The sequence below is a fragment of the Enhydra lutris genome, unplaced genomic scaffold, assembly GCF_002288905.1.
Source record: "Enhydra lutris kenyoni isolate GAN:26980312 unplaced genomic scaffold, ASM228890v2 scaffoldscaffold15, whole genome shotgun sequence".
In the NCBI taxonomy this organism is placed as follows: domain Eukaryota; kingdom Metazoa; phylum Chordata; class Mammalia; order Carnivora; family Mustelidae; genus Enhydra; species Enhydra lutris.
In genome coordinates this window covers 3,588,806-3,612,630 of record NW_019154099.1, presented here as the reverse complement: position 1 = coordinate 3,612,630, position 23,825 = coordinate 3,588,806, and the positions used below count along the sequence as shown (strand labels likewise).

At 34.6% G+C, this 23,825-nt stretch overlaps 2 protein-coding genes across 2 annotated transcripts in view; one reads left to right on the top strand and one right to left on the bottom strand.

The window, feature by feature from the left end:
• The window catches only part of LOC111146911 (RB transcriptional corepressor 1), a 157,200-nt gene that overhangs the window by 81,401 nt on the left and 51,974 nt on the right, over window positions 1–23,825 (top strand). The gene's annotated exons all lie outside the window — the stretch shown is intronic.
• Window positions 17,618–19,571, bottom strand: LOC111146912 (lysophosphatidic acid receptor 6). The gene has a single exon (XM_022502669.1). The coding sequence runs from the start codon at window positions 18,886–18,888 to the stop codon at window positions 17,872–17,874; it is 1,017 nt and encodes a 338-aa protein (XP_022358377.1). The 5' UTR covers window positions 18,889–19,571; the 3' UTR covers window positions 17,618–17,871.

Genomic DNA, 23,825 nt, shown 5'->3' with positions numbered 1-23,825 from the left:
GTTAGCTTCTGAAATGGTTCTGCTTTTTCCAGTGGTTTTTTGTTGTTGTTGTTGTTGTTGTTGTTGTTGTTGTTGTTTTTGTTTTTATTTCCTTTGGCTCTGGATAGGTTCTGATAGGTTCTCCTCTGAAGACTTGAGCATAACCCTCTGTAGATCTCTGGAGCTCTCTCTTTGCAACTCTTTCCTTTCTTTGTAACTCCTTCCTCTGGTATTCTGTGCAGCTAATTTTAGCTACCTTGGCTTCCTTGAATTCTGAACTCTGTTTTCTTCCAGGGAGACCAATGGGCTTTTTCTTCTCTTTGCTTTGTAGCCTGGGAACTCTCTCCATGAAGTAAACTGAGGCAGTGGTTGGGTTTACCATTTGTTTTCTTTTTCTCAGGGATCACTGTCCTTTGCTATCTGTTGTTCAATGCAGAAATCAATTGTTTCATTTATGTTGTTCAATTTTTTAGTTGTTTAAGACAAGTCCTATTTGTTCCTTCATCATCATGGCTGAAAGAGTTATGCATAGTATTTACTGATAAAATTTTTATAAATATGTATGTTTAAGGTATCCTAAGTATTTTATTTCTATTTTCCTATATTAAATGCATCATATCTTCTGAATAATACTGTTTTGGAAGGGTACATATTTTATGGAGATCATAGAAGTACTAATTATTAACTATTATTTTAATTTTAGTAAGTCACAAGAAAGTTGAGTATCCTTTAATTGTTGTTAAATATAGCTGACTCATTAAAATGGATTCTGTCATACTGCCTTTCCGTAGTCACTAAACAATAGCAAATTTCTCCCTTCAGCACTTTTACATAGAAAAGATTAAAAACATTTCTTTTATTCTTTTTCCAAATTTTAAAAGGCCTCTTTTACATACCAGCACCATTATAATGAAAAGCTTATATTTTTAGAGTCCCAATTTGATGATGAAACTATAAACAAATTTTTAAGCTTCTTTGGTGTCCTTTTGAAATGCCAAATTTGATAGGAAGTGAACACAAAAGGCAGAAAAGCCTGTGGCTTTGGAAAAGCCAAAAAGGATATCTGTTCTATATTTGTATGGTAGATAATTAACCTCTGGTGCACTTTACAGAAGGTTTTAGTATCTACCATAAGACATTGTTTTGTTTTTTTTTTAAGTTACATTTCACTGAGGGCTGTGTCTCAGGAAAGTGAGTGAACTGTAAGATAATGATTAAGTGATTTATAACAGTTTTCTAAGAATATGGGTAAGGATGATGAAATAATATAATGCCATATATTGTATTGGTATAATAGCCATGTTATTGTAAAGGAAAATATTTTATGTTGGTTTTTTAAAAAGTTCTTCATCATCGCTTCTCGGCCTTTTGGCTAAGATCAAGTGTAAAAAGCTCTTCATGAGTTATTTAAAATAACTGTATACTTACTTTTTTGCTGGCAAGAGAAAATATTTTAATTTTTTAAAAAAAGATTTTATTTATTTGAGAGAGAGAGAGAGAGAGAGAGAGAGAACAAGCAAGGGAGTGACAGAGGAAGAAGCAGACTCCCCCCTGAGCAGGTAGCCCAATGTGGGGCTCAATCTCAGGACCCTGAGATCATGACCTGAGCTGAAGGCAGATGCTTAATGGACTGAACCACCCAGGCGCCCCTGTTTTAATTTTTTAACAGTCAGATCCTTAAAGTATAGCTTAAGGCTTTAACCTTTCTCACTCTGACCCAGTGTGTTCCTAATTTCTTGCCCTTACCTCCCAAAACTAACTAGTAGTTTCTTTTTTTTTTTTTTTAATGAAAACGTAGTCTTTCTTTCTTTTTTTTTTTTAAGATTTTATTTATGTGACAGAGAGAGAGATCACAAGTAGGCAGAGAGGCAGGCAGAGAGAGGGAGGGGGAAGCAGACTCCCTGCTGAGCAGAGAGCCCCATCTGGGGCTCGATCCCAGGACCCTAAGTCATGACCTGAGCCGAAGGCAGAGGCTTAACCCACTGAGCCACCCAGGCGCCCCTAAATAGTAGTTTCTTAAGATTTAAGAGACTTCATTAATCAAAACTGAAATTATCTTTTTTGTTCTAAGTACAACTTTGCTTACCAATATTTATTTTTTTACATTACTTTTCAAGTTATCCAGGTTTGAATACCGAGTATTCAAGAATCTTACAATTTAAAGAAAAAAAAATATGTCTCTTAGATTTATTTTATTAATTTTTAAATCTTATTTTCATTTACGTTTAGGCTCCTGTTTGATCTCCCAGCTTTGCCACTATCCTCCATTTAAACTTTGGTGCTAAGTTAATATTTCTAAATATTTATGTATGCCTTTCTCCTGTTCCAAGAACTTACAATAGCTCCCTGTTGCCATTCAGAAAAATTTAACCTCTTTTCTCTGGTTGTGGAATCTAGCCCTTCTTTGCCTCACTTCCACTATTCCTCAAACACTTATTACAGCCAGAGAGTTCTTTTATTTGTGGAAAAACCACATTTATCCAGTGACAGATAATCTGCCTGATGTGGAAACAGAAGACCTGTTTTAGGTCCTCTTTCATGTGCAAGTTAATGTTTTTGTCTTAGATTTTTGCTTTATAAGCTGAGATAGACCAAAAGATTTGAGTTCTTCTAGTTCAAATATTTTATGTTTTTATAAAACTATTTAAATGTTAAAGGATTATTTGCCAATACTGAATATAGATCCATATTCCTTTAAGTTGCTTCACAGTTTGTAAAATATTAAAGGAAAATTTTTCATAAAAGGGTTACACAGAGGTCTCATTTCTGTGTTCTCCTTTAGCTCAATTTTTCCCAGTTCTCTTTGGGCCATACCTGCTATTCCATATATCAGATATTTGAAAGGAATTGTACTTATCCTTGTGAGATATATAATGACATGGAAAATAGTCCTTAGTCTTAAAGGAGCTTGCTTGGTACCTGGTGGAAAAGTAAATAAGGTAAGCCACAAGGGTCAGAGGAGGGAATAATCATATGTTGATAGGAAAAGACCTGCAACAGATGTAAAAATATGGAAAGACACAGAAGTCGGAAAACCTGGAATTAGACACATTGGGGGAAATTATGGCCTAGCTTTGGCAATGGTAGATGAGTACTTGTTTAGTACTCATCAAGACTAATTTATTCTTAAAAGTTCAAGGTTTGTTTTTTTTTAAGTTAGAGTTTTTAGCCTCATTAAAAATGGAAAGATAGTTCTATTAGTAAAGGAAATATTGTACAAATGTACCAATTAATTCTATACACTAATTAAAAATGAAGTGTGTGTACACCAAAACTATTTGTCTAAATCTCAAAACAATCCTTTGAAGTTGTTAAAATTATTTTCATTTTATAAAAGTGGAAACAGTCTTAGGAAGGTTACTTAATTTGTCTAAGGTCACCCAGTCAGCCTTTTACCCCAGATTGGTTTTATTCCAAATTCTGTGTTCACCTAGTAAAGTGTTCCTGTCATTGTGCCCTTTTATTTCTGTTGATTCACACTGTTTTTATTACCACTATAACATGTAGTCAAGCATGTGGGACATTATAAAAGGCAACAGTATAAATAGTTAATTTTATTCTAAGTGAAAATATAATATATTTTTACATATATTATATGTTAATACATATATGTATTTACATATAATATATGTATTATTTTATAATATATGTATATTTTTAAGTGTTTTGTCTAGAAGCTAGTTCGTCATAGGAAGGGAAGAAAGTACCATTTGGGAACCAGTTCTTTGTGCAGTACACTGTCATTATTGGTCTGCTGGATCCTTTAGGAAGAAAAAATTAAAAGAAAACTTTACAAAAAAGAACAATTATATTTTAAGAGAAAGTACTTAGTGCCCATATGTGTTTGATTTATATAACTCTTAGAAATGAGATTTTAATATATATATTTTTAGAATCCAGTATAATTTAGGGTTGATGAAATTAAGTATTTGAATCAACAACCTCAAGGAGATTGAAGAGAGGGATAAAAATGAAGTGAATTTTAAAGCTAGGTTTGTTTTCATAGGCTGAAATGTTAGAACTGAGTTTTCTCTTAGCTTTTAATAAAAGATCCCAGGTATGCCTAAAGTCTTCTTTAAGAATGAAAAAATATAGAGCCTGAACAGGGAAAGTGAGGAAAGGCAATATCATAGAAATAAAATTTCTGATAATATCCTTGTTTTCTATTAGTGGGCTAGTATAGAGAAAAATAAAAAAAAAAATACAGATGTTCAGAAAAGCACACACAAAAATAAGGATAATAATTTAGTTAATCTGAATGAATTATCCACTGAAAAATGAATAGATGATTATTTTAAAAGATCTGAATATAAACTCAATTTAATAAAATAATTCCATTTCTTCATAATTGTTAAGAATCAATGAGACATTAAAATGGTTTTTTATATGGTTTCTCATATGTTAAAAAACAACAAATGGGAAACCCAAAGTAACTGAGATGGCTATTATAAATTAGTCCAAGTCTTCTTCTGTACTAAATGCTGATATGAGCCTGAGCTCTTGATCCAGATCTATTTATGGTTTTAAACAAAATCTTTTCCTATCTAAACCTTCACTCAGGTGCCTTCTAGTCTTGCATGCCATGTTTGACTATTGTTTTCTCTATGCATTTGCCTCCTTCTTTAATCTTTAGAAAACTCTGATATACATGAGTAATTGGTAGTGTTCACTGTGGAGGAGACTTGTCCATTCATGTCTCCCTTTCTCCTCTCCTATTGTCCATATTATATGTTTTCCTTCTTCATGAATTGGTACAAGGACTAAAGAAATCTAGGAATGTTAAAAAAAAAACAACAACAACTCAGAAATGTCCCTTAGGTGTAGCTCATAGAAACTTGCTGTAGGAAGCAGTGCTTTTACAAAGCTCATCACCAGCTTAATTCTTTGAAATCTTTCCTGATCATCATACAGAACAGGATCAAAATGATCCTCACTTATGCATGTAACATTGCAGCGTAGAAATCTCAATAGATAATACTTTTGCATGTGTGCTGTCACAGGCACTGTTAAAAGTGTAATATGTTAACTCTTTTACTTTGCAACCTCTGTGAAATAGATGATGTCATTATCACCATTTCACAGGTGAAGAAACTGAAACACAGAGAAATTGAGAACCTTTTCCTTATAAAAGATGTAAGTGAACTCCAGCATTGTTAAATGTGGGCAGTGTTTGCTGTTATACTGCAGGTGGAGTTTGTTATATTGCAGGTCCACAGAACTAAGTGACTGGCAGAGCCAGAATTTTAACTCAGGCTATCTGGTTCCAGAGACGGTGTTCTTAATCTCTGTGCTCCTTTATGGTGTATATTAGCTTACTGTTGGATATACTCAGTGTTGTGATTGGTTTCTTTATTCTTGCTTTATCTGTATTTGTATCTTTCTCCCTATGTGTCACTGTGCTGCAACAGAAGGAACCTGGGCTTTAAGTTACCAGATCTCAGTTAGTTTTCACAGAAGGTAAATAATGCCATTCCTATTCTACAGATAAGAAAAGCTGAGGTTCAGAGAAATTATGTAACTTGCTTTGGTGTGATTATGAACAAGTCATGTCTCTGCATCTCAGGTTTCCTTGTGTGTAAAATGGGGATAATTGTACTTACCTTTCAGAATTATTGTGAGGAATAAATGAACACTTATGAGAATGGTACATTGTAGAAACAGAATGATTAATTATTAGTTTTCTTCATTCCCTTTCTTCTACTTTACAGTGATATCTTAAGAACAGAGAACTGAGAATACAGTTAAACAGTATTGGATCTGTTTATCCTCACTTACTAGAAGTATGTAGAACTTTTCTCCTGGGGTGTTCCCCTCCCCCGTTGCCTTTTCAAAATGGAAAAAGTTCAGGGGAAAAAGGTGTAACTGAATTCCAGTATTGTTAAATGTAGGCAGTGTTCACTGTTATACTGCAGTTGGAATTTGTTATATTGCTTTAGTTATGAATCATGTCAGTCATTACCTGAGGGCAGTGTTAGTTCATTATTCAAGTACAAACAAGAAGGAAGATAGCAATTGTAGAAGAAAGCTCAGAAAGAACTTTTGTGCTTATGGACCTGTGGAAATGGAAGCAGTTGTACTCTTGTTCAGAGGGTCTTCTACAAGGTCATGATGTTAGAAAATTTCTTGAATATAATCTTAGAATTTCTAGTCTCTAAACCTGTAGTTATATCCTATATAACTGTAACTGTAACTGTAATAGTGAGGAACAGTTCTGGAATCTGAATGTGAAAGAGACAAAAAGTAGATGTATCTTATGAGATAATCTCCTTTAATTAGTATAGTTTCTAAATTCCTTCAGCAATATGAGAAGCTATTATTATTAATGAGTTTAGTAAAATTTTAGAAACACTCTGGGGCGATTGTTCCTAAATCATTTAATTAAGTTCTGTTACTTTTCATAATAAAATAGGACCAACTTTTTGATATTTATCTTTTCTAAATATTTATGACATGTTCTTGAAACTGAATGGTCACAACCTAGTCTGTTTCAAAATGCATGTCAGTGGCCCTTGTGTATTTAGTTTTATTAATTTACTGATTGGTTCTTCATATTTTCTACTATTGTCAGAAATAGCCAAATATCAAAAGCATTTATGGTATCTTTCTGTAAGTGTGGATTTAGAACTGATTAGGAAATGTAGAATAGGAAACAGCTGGATTTGCTTCTCTTTCAAAAACTTTATATTCTTCTTGCTAAGTTTCAGTGTTTCTTGCCTCTGTTAAAATGTAACATAATTTCTCTTTAAGATTTGATTATACTCTAAAGACTAACAGAAATCTGCCTTGCTATCTTGTATTTAAGTTCATTTCCTTTTTAGAGTTTAATATCTGATCATTTTTATCCTTACTAATAAATTAATAAAAACTTATTTTTATTAATATCTGATCATTATCCTTACTCTTTCTATGTTTCAAGATAATTAAAGTTTTTTCATTTTATATTAAGTAACACTAGTTTTTATAACTTAAGTTTTGTCATTTTGGTTTTTTCTTTTCAACAGTAAAAATGAGAAAGGTGGAAAAGTAAAATGACTCCTCTCTTACCAATACATGAGTCAGTCCTAAACAAAAATGAACATAGGATTTCCTAATAAAAATATAAAAATATAAACTTGTTCTTAAAAATATGAAGTTTTGTATTGTCTTTGTAACAGGCATACTGGAAACTTTCAGTACTATGTACTTTTTTTTTTTTTCCCAGTACTATATACTTTTAAACCAGGATCTAACTCACATATTTAAACAAGTTCTTCTGAAAATAAACTTTTCCACAGTCCAGTTTCAAGTGAAGAATAAATGGCATGGGTGGATGGAGATTGCCACGATAATGCAAAAATGATATACCTGACCTTTGTGATTATTTCTGGGGGAAGTACAACAACTTTTTCCATAATCTCTTACAGACAAACTATTTATAATTGTCCCTTTCGATTTTTAAACACATGTCCATATTTTTCCCTTCTCTTTATATCAAAATTATGTATGTTTCAGTCTAAAAAAGACTTCTAAGAGCACAACACAAAATATAGCTATTTTTGCCCAACAGTTTTGAAACCAGTTATGTTGGCCATGAGCAAAAATCACATATGTGACATTTAAGCCAAAAGTATAGTTTTTAGTGCTGTTTTAATGTTTTTTTTTTTCAATAAACTGCTTTTCATTATACATAAAATCCTTTCCTCTGGAAAGCCTAAATTTAGTCCAGTATGAATATTTTACACTCATATAATGAAATGAAAGTTCTTTATTTTAAAATAAAGAATTGTAATAAAGTGATTCATAGTTTTTTTTTTTTAACCTATTAAAACGTGATCTAACAATAATTGGTTAAATAGTTTAAAATATTAGCATTTTTTAAAGAAAGTAAACTGAAAGTTATGTTATTCATAATTAATGGATTTGCTTTGTTTTGATAAAAAAGCCTTTTGCATATTATTTTTCAGCAGGAGTAAAAGGGTTTAAGTGCTATAATGTTTTCTTGTTTAATTTATACTGTACAATCACTTTTATTATTTATTTATTTATATTTCAATTAGTCAACATATAATATACCATCAGTTTCAGATGTAGTGTTCAACAATTCATCAGTTGTGCATAACACACAGTGCTTATCACATCACGTGTGAAATTGCTTTTAAAAATGAGAATATTTCTGGTTCGAAATAGCAAACTGACCACACACCTTTACCTGCTTCCTCCCCCCAAACCCCTCCAAAAGTTACAGAAAGGAAAAATAAAAAGCACATGTGGGGGAGAAATCCTGCAATACTGAGATGATAAAGTAGAAAAACTATGGAGGGAAGTTGAGCAGTTGATTCAGGTTTGAGGATAAAAAGTAAATGACGGGTATATTGAAGGATTGAACAAAGTTAATAAAACCACAGCTCTGAATACACACAGGAAAGGGCTCTGGTGGAAGTGGGAGTCTTAGCCTCCAAGCTCAAAGTAGCAGTTATAGAGAGTAAGGCAGCAATCAGGAGAATTTTTTTTAAAAAGTGCTGTCTGCCAGTAGCTCTCAAACTTGAGCATGCATCAAAATGACCTGGAGGGCTTGTTAAAAGCACAGATCACAGATTGGTGGGTGCAACCCCAAATTTTTTGGGTAGTGCCCAAGAATTTATATTTCCAGCATTTTTCTAGGCAATGCTGATGTTGCTGCTCTGGCCACTATATTTTGAGAATGTTGGTCCATGAAACATTTGGACCAGTCCCCCACCTCAGTCCATGCCAGCCTATAAGAATCAGGAAAATTCACATTCCTCTGTACTAATGAATTAGAAAAAGATGCCCCTTTGGATACAGATACCCCTGATTTGGTATGCAGAATTTATGCCGAAGCCCTGTGCTTTTGTGAAGTATACAAACTATACAAATACATGTCTGACCCCACCCCAACTTTTGTGTATTCACACACACACATGCATGCGCATGCACACACACACACACACATACACACACACACACACACACGGTACCTACAGCTTTCTGCTGAGTCTATAAGAGAAGCAGAGCAGAAAAGTAGGTAAATCTATAAATTAGGTAAGTTAGGTAAATTAGATAAATCTATAGACTTCTATAACAGATTTGAAGAAAAAATGATATAGGAAAAGTAATTCTGCTTAAGACGAAAATGCATCAAATTACTGTGCTGTGAGGTTATGTTGCCCTAACTTTGGTATGTTTTTGGGTAATCTCAGTTAATATCCATTGCCAAAAGAAAGATCAGATTAAAAAAAATAACAAAAAAATTTCAAAACCAGAAGGTCCAGTGGAAAGTGTTCATAGGTCCAAGTGGGATAAATGAATGTGGACACATCTTGATGAAAAATTCAGAATCCCAAATGTAGTGAGAAAATCATAAAAGCTTCCAGCAAGAAAAAAGTAAATTATTTACAGTGGAGTAAGATCCAGATCAGCATCAACGTTTTTAGCAGGAGTACTGATATCTGATAACCTAGAATTCTATGTCTAAACTACATGTCAAACCGGAGGGTAAAATGAAACAATTCTCAGACATCTAAGACTCAGAAGGTCTATCTCTTGACTATCCTTTTTGAAATAAAATTACCAGAGAATATGATTTAGCAAAGTAAAAAACAAAATCAAGAAGGGAGAAATTATGAGATCTAAGAATTAAACAGGAGTGCAGAGAGAAAAAAATGGGAAAAATTCTAGGATACAACAGGTCTAGAAAATAGTTGTTCCAAAAAAGAAATCCATAGTTACATAAAGAATGTCTTAAATAACACAGTGGTTTCTTTTAACAACTCTATAACCTCATCTAAAGGTGGGGATTCAATAGTAACGTTTAAGGTAAATCAAGTTTATGGTGGTAACTGCAAGAGTTGAATTCTTGTGTCATAGAGTAGTATTAACAAAGGAAACTTTATTCTCTTTCTTGGGCTTTTGAAGAATTAAGTGTACCATACATGATACAAGAGGCGCCTTTATTTTCTTTACATTTTTGTGTATAAATATAGGACATTTATTAGAACTACCTGACAAATATCCTGAGTAGGTACTATAATAAGTAAATACATATTGGTTATTAAAAATTAACTTTCAGGGGCACCTGGGTGGCTCAGTTAAGTGGCCAGCTCTGATTTTGGCTTAGGTCATGATCACAGTGTCCTGGGAATAAGTCTCATGTTGGGGGGGGGGGGTGTCTGTGCTTAGTGGGGAGTCTGCTTAAGGATTCCCCCTCTCTCCCTCTCCCTTGGCCCTCCGCCTGCCATGTTCCCTCTCTCACTATAATAAATAAATCTAACCTATGTTAGATGCTATAAAGAATACAAAGAAGTACAGAACGTAATCCCTTTCCTCAAGGAGCTTGAGGTGTCAGGAAGATAAAAAGATAAGTAACAAAGGCAGAAGAAAAAAATACCAAATAAGTGATACAGACAATAAGCATTATCAAAGAAGATTTTGTTTAGGAGTTGAACTGGCCCTTGGAGGATGAAAAGGATTTTATCAGAGAAGAAGGGCACAGTGAGTTTTATTGATTGGAGTAGGGAGTGTGGCAGTTAGTGTGTCATGTGCCTAAATGTTTAGAGTCAATAAAATTCCAGTTAGGAACGCAGGGCATGTAGTAGACCATCCAGGAGTGGAGGAATCTTATTTGGGAGAGAGAAGATACACCAAAAAATTGAGAGGTCAGGGCTGTATTTTGGAGAATGCTGAACTTTGAAACTGGACTTTCTCTTTCAAGAATCTGACAACTTTTAAAACTGGACAGGGGCGCCTGGGTGGCTCAGTCCCCTTGGGCCTCCAAATCTTGATTTCAGCTCTGGTTATGATCTCAGGGTTTGTGAGATCAAGCCCCACTTCATGCTCTGCACTGGGCATGAAGACTGATCTGTCCCTCTCCCTTTGCCCCTCACCCCACCTCTCCTTCCCTCTCTAAAAAACAAACAACCCCCCCCCAAAAAAAACTGGACATTAAGTGATTGGTATAAAGTGGTGATTTTTTTTTTTTTTAAGATTTTATTTATTTATTTGACAGAGAGAGATCACAAGTAGACTGAGAGGGAGGCAGAGAGAGAGAGGGAAGCAGGCTCCCTGCTGAGCAGAGAGCCCGATGCAGGACTCGATCCCAGGACCCTGAGATCATGACCTGAGCCGAAAGCAGCGGCTTAACCCACTGAGCCACCCAGGCACCCTAAAGTAGTGATTTAATAGGTAAATCTGGTTGACCTGTCCTGGATGGTTGAAGGGAACAAAACAGGAAGCAGGCTGAGGGGGTGCCTGTGTGGCTCAGTCGGTTGGATGTCTGCCTTCTGATTATTTGTGACCTTAGGATCCTGGGGTTAAGCCCTGTGTGGGGCTTTCTGCTCAGTGGGGATTCTTAGTCTCCCTCTCACTCTGCCTCTGTGTTCTCCTCCTGTCTCTCAAATAAATAAATACAGTCTTTAAAAAAAAAGGAAGCAGGCCGAGGATGTAATTGTAGTAGTCCCAATATAACATGGTAACAGTGGTGACAATGATTATTTAAAGGCGGGGGCTGGTAGGGAGTAGGGTTGGGGGGGAGGGTCCTACCTGGATGGCTCAGTTGGTTAAGCATCTGGCTCTTTGATTTCAGCTCAGGTCATGATCTCCATGTCCTGAGATCAAGGCGCCTCCCCTACCCACTAGAACTCATATCCGTCTTTTAATAGAATTTTAAGTTTCATTCATTCAACAGGTGATTGAGAGCTATTACGTGCTGAGTACTAATTATGGATGTAGTTCTAGGTTGGGTTTGTTTTTTTCTTTCCCCATCCTTGTTGGCTTTAGTTTTTTGACTATGTGGAACAAGAAGTGGCACATACAGCTCCCAGGCCAACCACCTGATTCTGTAGTTTTATCAGAACACAGCACACTCATTCACTTATGTTTTGTCTGTGGTTGCTTTTATGCTATAAGGCAGAGTTGAGAAATAGCAACAGAACCTTATAGCCCGTAGGCCTAAAATACTCACTATTCGACCCTTGAAGAAAAGAGTTTTCTGATTCCTGATGTGTAACATTAACATGTTTCCTGGAATCTTAGACTCAGGTAAATGTCATAATCTTCCATGTCCTTTCTGTGCTGTTCGTCACCCCTATTACTTGCTTTTTGGTTTATCTTTCTATATTTCTTTTGATGAAAATAAGCAAATATATGTATGCTGTCTTATTTTGCCTTTTGTTATACCAAAGATAGCATACCATAAGTATCTTACACTACTTTTTGCACTTACCACTTCCTGGAAATCTCGGCATACCAGTTCATAGAGCTCTTTCTCATTCTTTATTACAGCTTCGTGGTACTGCATTGTATATGTGCTGCAATTTATTCAGCCAATCTTCTATGCTTGGACTTCTAGGTAGTTTCCAATATTTACAGTTTCAAATAGTGCTGCACCTTGTACATGTGTTTTTACATTATTGAAATTATGTCTTCAGGGTATACACCTAGAAATGAAAGTTCTGGCTTAAAGAGTAAATGTGTGTGTGTGTGTGTGTGTGTGTGTGATGTTGCCAAATTCTTGTCCGTAAGGGTCATACCATTTTCTGTTCTCATCAGCAGTGTATGAATGTACCAATTTCTTCACAAGGGTTGCTCATTTAATTTTATAAAGTGATGACATTAAAATATTCTTGCCATCTTTCATCAGCATCATTTCAAAAAAGAAAGGCCATTTTATAAGGGAGAAAGAATATAAAATAAAGGTTTAGAACAGCTCTTTTAGTTAAAATTGAATAAATATATGTCTCTTATTGTGACAGTTTTCGTTCTGCTGAAGACAAATGCATCTCTACCCTGTAGTCAGAGGAAGCTTTTTGAAATGCAAATTTATCGTGTCTCTCCTAACTGGAAATTCTTCAGGGCTTTCCACATCTCCTCAGATCTTAACATGGCTGTACTGTGGCCTATAAGTACATGTAAGGTCTCAACCCTCCCTCTCCAGCTACTTTAGCTTTGTTTTAGTTCTTTCAGTATACCAAGGGTCTTTGCATGTGCTGCTTCCCTGACCACCATTAAAGAAATAGACGAGTCAAAAACAAACAAAAAACCCCAAGTTCTTCTCCTGGCTCTACCTTAACTTGTTATGTGACCTTATGCAAGTTACTTAGCCCATTAATTCTTCAGTTAAGATGAGCTGTAGGCTCTTTTAGTTTTAAATTGTGAATTTACCAGAAGTCATTTTGATGTGAGGGTTAATAGAACTCAGCACATACACCCTATGGCTTTTTTTTTTTTAAAGATTTTATTTATTTATTTGACAGAGATCGCAGATAGGCAGAGAAGCAGGCAGAGAGAGAGGAGGAAGCAGGCTCCCTGCTGAGCAGAGAGCCCGATGTGGGGCTCAGTCCCAGGATCCTGGGATCATGGGATCATGACCCGAGCCAAAGGCAGAGGCTTTAACCCACTGAGCCACCCAGACGCCCTATGGCTTTTAGCTATAATTTGGCTTTAAGTATATAACACATACTTGTTTCTCATTCTTACTCTTTACTTAAATTTTAATTATTTTAAAAAATTAGTTGAGGGACGCCTGGGTGGCTCAGTTGGTTGGACGACTGCCTTCGGCTCGGGACATGATCCCGGAGTCCCAGGATCGAGTCCCACATCGGGCTCCCAGCTCCATGGGGAGTCTGCTTCTCCCTCTGACCTTCTCCTAGCTCATGCTCTCTCTCACTGTCTCTCTCTCAAATAAATAAATAAAATCTTAAAAAAAAAATTAGTTGATGAGTTGATGCTATATGAGTAAAGTAAGGTTTGAGTTTGAAGAGTGGTTATTAAGTTCATGAATTATCTCTACTTCTGGGGTCTTATGTCTTGGATTCTGTTTTTGCCACTGCTTTCAGCACTTGAATCACAGTGTGATGAGAGATCATTTTGTATCCTTTTAAGGAGTTACTGGAGTAAATCTTTTTTTTTTTTTAAGATTTTATTTATTTATTTGAGAGAGAGAGAGACAGTGAGAGAGCATGAGAGGGGAGGTCAGAGGGAGAAGCAGACTCCCCATGGGGCTGGGAGCCTGATGTGGGACTCGATCCCAGGACTCCAGGATCATGACATGAGCAGAAGGCAGTCACTCAACCAACTGAGCCACCCAGGCGCCCTGGAGTAAATCTTTTTTAAGAGCAGGAGGAAGGGGGAAGACTTGATAGAGAAGTTGGCCAGGAGTTAATTTCATACTATTCTATTATCCTGATCAGTTTCCCTGTTTAATTGATAATTCTTTGTATTTTTGTAAAATTGACTGTCAGAAAATGGGTAGCAGACATCAGGTAAAAAGGTTGAAGAAAGACTAAATAGGTAATTAAGAATTAGTGATTTTAGGAAAGGTGTATGTTGACTTCTGGAAAATGTTATAATTAAGTATTGTGGGCCATTAAATAGTCTGGTCTATTTAAAGATGTTTTGTGCCCTTAACTTTGTCCATTAGTTCCTTTTATTTATTTTTTTTAAAAAAGATTTTATTTATTTGACAGAGAGAGATCACAAGTAGGCAGAGAGACAGGCAGAGAGAGAGGGGGAAGCAGGCTCCCTGCTGAGCAGAGAGCTGGATGAGGGACTCAATCCCAGGACCCTGAGATCATGACCTGAGCTGAAGGCAGAGGCTTAACCCACTGAGCCACCCAGGCGTCCCCATTAGTTCCTTTTAATTTAGAATTTATTTCTTGTAAATCATGTTATAAATGGATAATTTTATTTCCCGCCCAGCCCAAAAGAGCTTTTTAAAAACATTTTACCTTAGGATTATGTTAAGATTCATCCATTAGTAAGCACTTTTAAAATTCTGTATATATTTATTCACAACTAAGAGCACCAGGTTATCTTCCCTTACTTGCATCTGGGCTGGATTGACATGTAAGTACTAAAAAAATTTGGGTGTTGGGAAGTAGTAAAGATTCTGCTAGGCAATAGTAACTTAATATGTTGAGATATATGAGAGATTACATATCAGGTTCATTCATTAGGGGTCCAAAATTACAGAACCAAAAAACAGTTGCTTTAGATACGAGTCATAAATTAAATGTTCCTCAGTTGGGATATGAAGTTTTAGATTATTATAGTTTATATTCCTCAATTGAGTGACTAATCTTTAAATACCAGCATCTATAAATTTATACTTCAAATCTACTTTCAGTATTTTGAATGTAGAATATAGTCAAAACTCCCTGATGAAGTAGTGTGTCCAGGTTCTTTAATTTTTTTGTATATATATTATGTATAGCACATATATTTTCATACATTCTTTTGATAAACTAGTTACTTAATTGTTCTTTTCCCAGAAAAGTTCATTTCTGAGTTTAGAACCAGTCAGGATCCTAGAGAGCTGTTTTCCATACCTTAAAAATGTTCTCATCTTTTGTTCCTTTGAAGGGCTTTAATGTGGAACAGAAGATCAGTTAAATCTTTTATAAACATGTTAAAAACAGTGGGCATAGTTTTTTGAGAGGGATGACTTTGTACTATCACTTTTAAGTAAAAGGAGTAAAATTCTCAAGTATTCTCAAGAGGTTTTCTGGGAAAAGAAGACAGAGAAAATTCTGAGTATGTAATTTACCATAACGTGCAATGCTAACAAAGGAAAATAACTTTAGTACACTCAACTACTTAACTACACTGACCGCGTAGTTAAGCTTTACCCAGGATTTTGAAGTTCAAGAGAATACTAGTATTTGTAATCTGTTAGCTATTACTTTGTGAAAAATCTTAAAAACTTTTGATTCATCTTTCTGTTGACAAGAGGGCAACAAAAATGTCTCCAGTAATCACAGTAACAACAAATATCTAATAACTGTTTTGCTTGTATTTTAAAGTAATAGCCATATTTTGAGATCTTGCTCACAGATCTTTAAGCCAGGGAAACTGAGAGAAATCTCCGTTACAAATTCTCAGCCCCTTTTTTTCTACATCATTAAGTTGTTATTTTTGAAAGTGCTAGTTTTATTTGTTTTCTAAAGAGGGATATCAAATAAAGGTATACTGTAGGGCCAATTGAAGACATTAAGGATTTATTTTGCTTTTGGTTTTATCTAAAAGAAACCATGACTACCTAAAGAAAATTCCCCCTCCCCCATTATTTTATTGAAAATGGATTACTGATCTAACAAATGACTATGATTTGTCTGAAATCACTGAAGCCCAAACCCAGAGAACAGCAAAAAACAAATTTAAATTAAGAGTAATTGCCCAGGTTGATGGGGGGAGGGGGGTTGGGAGAGGGGGGGTGGGGTTATGGACATTGGGGAGAGTATGTGCTATGGTGAGTGCTGTGAAGTGTGTAAACCTGGCGATTCACAGACCTGTACCCCTGGGGATAAAAATATATTATATGTTTATAAAAAATAAAATATTAAAAAAAAAAAGTAATTGCCCATGGTAACCCTGTTGGGACCCCTCTCACTCTTGAGAGCTTCTTCTGTATCTTCACTTAATAAACTTCTATTGCTTAAAAAAAAAAAAGAGAGAATTTGTCCAAAGTTGTGTTCAAGACTTGAAAGATTAGATGTAAAAATCAAAATACATTGAATGCTGAATTTATTTATGTCATTTTTCTCAAATAAAAAGCATTCATTTTTAGTTAACTTTGGAGAACTCCTTGAATTTGGAAGAAAATACATGTTGGAAAATGAAAAAGTTTTAGTGTAGTTGGTACTTAATATCTACTAAATTATAGCTCAAATCAATACCTTTTCTGTGTTTAAGAAAACGAAAATGTAGTTGTACTGAATTATTTGGCCCTGTAGTTTTGCTGCTTTTTACATAAGGAACTGTGTTTTTACTTTATAAATTATTTTGTTATACATTAACATTTTGCCTAAGTGGAAATATTTTCTGCTGTTCAATATTTGACTTTCAATGGTCAAAAGAGAAAAGGGTGTGTGTAAACCTGGCGATTCACAGACCTGTACCCCTGGGGCTAATAATACATTATATGTCAATAAAAAAGTTAAAAAATTAACAAAAAAAATAAAAATAAATTAAAAAAAAAGAGAAAAGGGAAGTAATATATTCATTGATCACTTTCTAAGCACCAAGTTTTATATTTCACTATCTTACTATCTGTGGTATTTCTGACTTAAGGTGCATATACAGGTTACTTATATACAAAATATACCTTTAAAATGTACCTCGAAGTAGTATTTTTTTTTTAAATGTACCTAGCAAAACAGCATTTTGTTAGCTTCTTCCCTCTCAATTTTGGTGGCATATATTATTTTGGGATTGAGTGCTGTTATATCTAGAAAATAGATCAAAATAATAATTTTAAAGCCTACATACTACATGGTTAGGTAGCACATGGTTCTTATGAATTGTCTACAAAGACAAAAGCCTGAATATTATCTGTAACTGCTTAAGATCCCCAAATAGTGTGTTGTTATTCTAGAGAAGAGATTTTAAGCTGTTTTTTTCAAAAGACCCTCCAAAACCACTGATTATTTCAAATCATTCTCCTTTTTCATTTATGTTATAGTTCAGAAAACATGATTAGTAGTTTCAATTCAGATTGAAATAGAAATTAGATATATGTTGAATAAAAATATTAAATACACAAAACATTTATTTTGTTATAAATCATTTAAAATTGCTAAGAAATTAAACAGTACATATGGTCATCACATGATTTAAGTCATAGTCACTTTTAGACTTTGAACAAGCCTTTTAGGGATTTTTTTAATGAAGAGGAAGGTACAGGTCAAAATGGCTCAGAAAAATAAAATGGTATGTATACAAGAATAGAATACATTTTAATGCTTAACACTTTGAATACAATTTTTATACTAATAACTTTAAAACGTCCACGTGTTTATTTTCTTTCAGAGGTGGAGAAATAGTTGTCCAAGAAAACACTTCTCACAGTTGAAGGAACTTAGAGATTCTCAGTGTAGTCCCAGTGATTTCATTTCTGGCAGTTTATATTGTAGATTCACTGTCAAATATCTTACTTTTTAAGGTCTGTAGGTTATGTTGAATAAAGTTCTCTGTGCTGTGAACCTCAGAGAATCTCAAGTCACTTCTCCTAGCAGACCAGTTTTTCATTTTTATTGAATTCTGAATCGTTTCCGACGTGAAGTAATAAACTATAGGGTCAAAGCAACAGTTTGAAACAGCAATGCAGAGAGTGATTGGGTACATGGTCCTCACTGCTGCCACCGCCGAGCAATTTACAAATGTTTGTGTTCTCATAAGAGAATATAAAATAAGGTTGATATTGTAAGGCACAAAACAGAAGCAGAATATGACCAAATGTACAAAAATCATTCTTAAAACTTTCGTTTTGTTTATTTTGCTTCTACTTAATGTAACAGGTTTATTTAAAGTTCTTAGCACCACACTAGAACAAGTTACATTTAAAATTAGAGGAATAAAAAATCCCACTATTTCAATGAAAATTACAATCCTTGAGAGATACGTTTTCCATGTGGCTTCTGGAAATTTTTCAAAGCAAAAATGAGAGTGGGTGGATGGAAAAAAAACTGCTGGTGCACTTCCTCCTATCACAGTTAGCCATACAGCAATGCACACGAGTTTTGCGTTTCGTTTGGTTCTTAAAGTCTTTGACTTAAATGGGTGGACAATTGCCAGAAACCGATCCACGCTAATACAGGTTAAGAACAGAATGCTTCCATACATGTTGGTATAAAACAGCATCACCGAAATTTTACAAAGTACATCTCCAAATGGCCAGTTCTGTGTTGCAAAGTAAAAAATCCTAAAGGGTAAAGTAAAAACGAAAAGCAAATCTGACATTGCCAAGTTAATCATGTATGTTGTGGTTTCGTTTCGCACTTTGAGGGTGCAGATGAAAATATATATGGCAACACAGTTGGATATTAACCCAAGCACGAACACCATACTAAACATGCACCCATACAAAGTGTACTTAAAGGAGTCATCATAGGAGCAATTGGAGCTGTTATTGCTTACCATTATAAAGGCCCGTCCAATTTACAGAATTGAAGTCCTTTGGTCAGCTGCAGTCTTCTTTGGTATTTAGATTGTGATCACTTTATAACCTCCAAAGTATGTGCAAATTCTTTGTATCTTTAGATGGTTTTATAAATATTTCCTTTTTCTTTGAAATCTCAGTAAGAAACATGAAATTCGTTGCTGTAAAGTTTCCACTTGGTTCTTCAACAGGAAGATATTCTCATTTTCTAATCCAGAAAATCCATGAATCCAGGGTTTAGGTAACCGACGAACAACTTTTGAGAAAAATGTAGTCAGTGAAGCCAACCTGTTGGATTATAAATTTAAAGAAAAGCTGTGTTCTGAGATGGGAATAAAGCTACTCATCTGGTAAACTTGTATTTCAGTAGTCAAGATGAATATTCCCAAAATTAAAGTTTCTTTACGCTCCAGAATATTTAAGATGAAGGCAGCAGTCTTTTTTTGCTTTCAGTGCAGAGTTTCAGAGACTTAAACATTTCCAGTTTGGTCTCACTTCTTGCTCCTTTTAAATGAAGTTTTCCTTGTTGGTATTCCTGCAGTGGATTCCAGATGCTGGTAAGCAGAAGAGTCTTTAAAAGTTTCCGAAATAAATTCCTAAGCGTGTTAGCTCTTGCTGAATCGAAGCCTTTTCCTCCGTTGCCAGATGTATTGTGAGATGGGCTTTCTCTGAAGTGGAAAAGAAAGGCTTGCTAGATTTGTAGTATGACATCACAGGAAGAAGAGGCTGGGCTTGGACAAAGAAAGGTTTCAGCCCCGTTTGTTTACTCTGCCTTTAATCTGATAATGTGTCTTCTGGGAGTATACCTAGGAGGCTTGCAAACTGTCACTGGCTCTGGAGCTAAGCCTCTGTCCTTTAACTCTTTTTATGCAGAATTGCTTCTGGGATCTTGGCCACCTTCTTTCCTTTCTTTTATTTTTTTCTATTTGGGAATAAGAAATCAGTATTAAGCCTATTTTCTCTTATTTGACTGCTTTTGTGTTTGGAATATTACTTTTTATATTTCTTTTTTAAAAGAAATAAAATGTGTATGAGTATTTATAAATTGAAATTGTGACATCTTAATACAGCATTGAAAAAAACTGTTTAACGACTTATGAAAAAGAGAAGTTTAATCTTTAGGCATAAAAGAAACTTGACTGACCGGTGGTGATTTTGCCACTTCTGGCTTCTGTTTGCCATAATTGCTCCTCAAGAATTAATTGGTATGATTGTGAATGGCTCCAATCCTGCATCTCTTCTGTTTTTGATAAGCAGTTTTCTAACATTCTTTCCTCTTAAATTGAGTTAATATTTTAGAGCACTTTTGCCTTTTATTTTATTTTTTAAAGATTTTATTTATTTATTTGATAGAGAGAGACAGAGATCACAAGTAGCAGAGAGCCAGAGACAGGGAGGGGCAAGCAGGCTCCCTGCCGAGCAGAGAGCCCAATGTGGGGCTCGATCCCAGGACTCTGGGATCATGACCAGAGCAGAAGGCAGACACTTAACCAACTGAGCCACCCAGGCGCCCCAGCACTTTTGACTTTTAAATAACTCACTTTCACCAAAGAATAAATTCAAGACTCTGCCGGCCTCTCTGCCTACTTGTGATCTCTGTCTGTCAAATAAATAAATAAAATCTTTAAAAAAAAAAAAGAATAAATTCAAGAATGTTCATGTTTGGCGTAGTATTTATCTTACTTACACACAGAACTAAATTGCATCTTTTTAAACAAACTATTTTTTTCCCTAAATCGATTGAAATAAGTTTTGGAGAATAAAAGTTATACTACTTGGCTAAATTTTAGGATCATTATTTTATTTTCATTACCCTGAGCCTGTCTCTTACCCTCTTAATATGACATTAACTGTGTATGGCTCTGATTTTGTCTTCATTTAAAAGCTCCTATGAGTTGTTTCTGAATATATTTATATCTAAGGGATACTCATTTTTTTAAAGTCCAAAGAACTTGGAAGAATAAAGTATGTACAGGATGGAGATAATTGAACATGGATGTTATTTCCTCGAGGATTGAAGATACCACAACCTCTGGACACATACATGTTTTTCTTGCTCTAAACTACCATTTTTCAGAAAAGGATAGATCCAGTTACTGTTCACTGTTGCTATTCTCTGGTTTCATTCAGTTTGGGCCAAAACTCTGTCTTTCGAAGTATCTGTTAGGAAGATTTAGGGAATTGAAGAGTGATTTGTTTTTTCTTCCTAAATTACCTAATTTAAAAGTAATATGTTGCAGTAATATGTTTTATGCTGATTTTATACCTTTTTAAATTATAAAACTAAGTTTAGCAACTTTTGTTGTTTGTTGATGAATCCTGCCTGAATTATATTCTGTGTTCTTTTTTATTGTTTTGACTGGGAAATTTATAGTCAAGTGACACCAAAAAATAAGTATTATTTATAACCAATAAACTTAAACGTTAAAGGGCTGAATTCTTTGTGTATTGCACTGGTGTGAAAAAGCGGTAGTGTTCATATTAGAAGGCAGGTGAACAGTAATGAAATAAGTAGTTAATAAGCTTGTATTCTTACTGAGAAAAAAATTCTATTATAGTTTCTTAGTAATCTATTAAATTGATAAGCTTTTTGGTCATCATTAAATAATAAGTAGTCATGTGCCCTGACCTTGTTTACTTCTGCTTTCATTTTGACTATGGCATTGTCTCAAACAAAGAATTAAAATGTATTAATTCTACATTAGAATATTCTTCCATATATTGATGTTGTTACTCACTGGACTAGTTATTCATTTCTGGTTTTTCATGTTTGAATTATTGCTGCTTTTAGATCACTATTTGTTGAATTAAGCTTTTTGTTATTATCAGTATATTAGTATATGTTTGTATTTCTAATTCTTATACAGTGTTTGACACTTAGTGGTACTCACATGTTTGCTGATGAATGAATCACGATCATAAACTTTACTTTTGAACACTGTTTCTGTTGAGGAAAAGAACAGTACCAGAGGGGCCCTCTGCTTCAGGGAAGATTATTAAATGCTGGATTTTTCAAGATATTTCATTTGACTTCTAATTAAGGAACCAAAGTGAAATTAGATACCTTGAAAATTCTTTAGGTTAAGATTTGAAAAATATATAGTAACTGTTTATAAAGTGAGTTAAATAAATAGAGGGAATTGAGTATATTTAATAGGTGCTTTGTATTTGATAGCCTCAGACCAAACTGTTATTTTAATATGAGATTTGTACAGTTCTGAAAGGTAAGTCTGTGAATCAACTTAATTCTTGAGTGGAACTTAAGAGGGGGCTGAAAAAACATATGCCACTGAGTTGAAATTTAGTTATTCTCACTATGTGAGTCTTCACTTTTCAAATTTTAATTTTATCATCAAGAAGCCAGGTAAAGGGGCGCCTGGGTGGCTCAGTCGGTTAGAGCCTCTGCCTTCAGCTCAGGTCATGATCTCAGGGTCCTGGGATCGAGCCATGCATCGGGCTCTCTGCTCAGCAGGGAGCCTGCTTCCCTCTCCTCTCTCTCTCTCTCTCTCTCTCTCTCTCTGCCTGCCTCTCTGCCTACTTGTGATTTCTGTCTGTCAAATAAATAAATAAAATCTTAAAAAAAAATACACTATAAAAAAAAAAAGAAGAAGTCAGGTAAATAGCCAGCTAGCCTCTAAAGTGGATGCTTTATTCACTACCAATAATAGTATAAGTCATTTAGTTGCAGAACTCATTTTTTATCAGGTTGAAAGAGAGTATTCTTTTAGTTAAGTATTAGAAGTTAAAAGATTTGGACAACTTGTGAGTTCTTGACTGAATTTCTGCTACAGCTATGAAACTGAGGAGCAAGAATCTGACCTTTTTATGCCTGATTCAAAATAGGCTTATAATAGTTTGTTGGATGAATAAATAAATCTTTAATGGACACCCACTATAAACAAATAATGTGTAAAGAGGCTCCTCAGCCACTCTTACTGTCTCTTTGTTTTCATAGTGGTTAGTTTCTAACCTTGATAGCAGTATCATTTTTATCTTGCCCTATTTTTATTCTCACTGCCACCTTTCTGGGCTAACCCTGTCACTCTTATCTCTATGGTTGTTATAATGCCTTATCTTGTCTTCTTATTCCCAGTCTCACCCTTGTCCATTTTCCCCCTGGTAGCCTGTCACTGATCAACTCATGAATGAATCAACTATTTATTCATTTATACCCTTCTTGCTTCCAAAAAGTATATAAAGCAGATGATAATTTTAAAATTGTCACAACTGATGGAACTAATAAACAATTACCTTAGTGTTTTATTACATGTAAATGATACCTAAACTTTAAAAGTTTAAAAAGAAAGTATAGAACAGTTAAAAAATTTAAATGTGAGAGATTTTTCTATGTATTAGTCATTTTCATTCTAAAAAGTATTCATTTTGAACACAATAAATGTTTGCAAAAGGCAAAAAAATCTTAAAACACAAATTCATAACACATTAGTAAAAGAATAAAAGCCAAGTGTTAGGTGGGGAGAGAGATGGGTGGGAAGGGGAGCAAGATGTGAAATAATGATGTTAGAAAAATCTAGGCTATGGGAAGCTACCGCATTTGAAACAAGACAGAAAAGGAAAACTTGGTGGATTACGTTGCTTTCATTTAATGAAAGAAAACATTATGCAGTGTCGAGGGAGAAACTTTGGTTTGTTTTATCTCAGAACTGCATTGTGAATCTTTACATGTGAACCATTAAATGACTATAGGAGGTTGTTTCCTAGTGGCAGAACATATGCCATTTCTCATTGGCCCTCAATATAAGAAGAGTGCTCAGTGTCAGATTATGGTTCTGAGAAACATGTTGGTAGATTAATATAGTCCAAATATATGTGGTGATTTTGGTTTAATGCCGAGGAAAGTTTAATAGTCTAGTGCAAGGGATCTCCACCTAAAGACCTTGACATTTATAAAACTCCT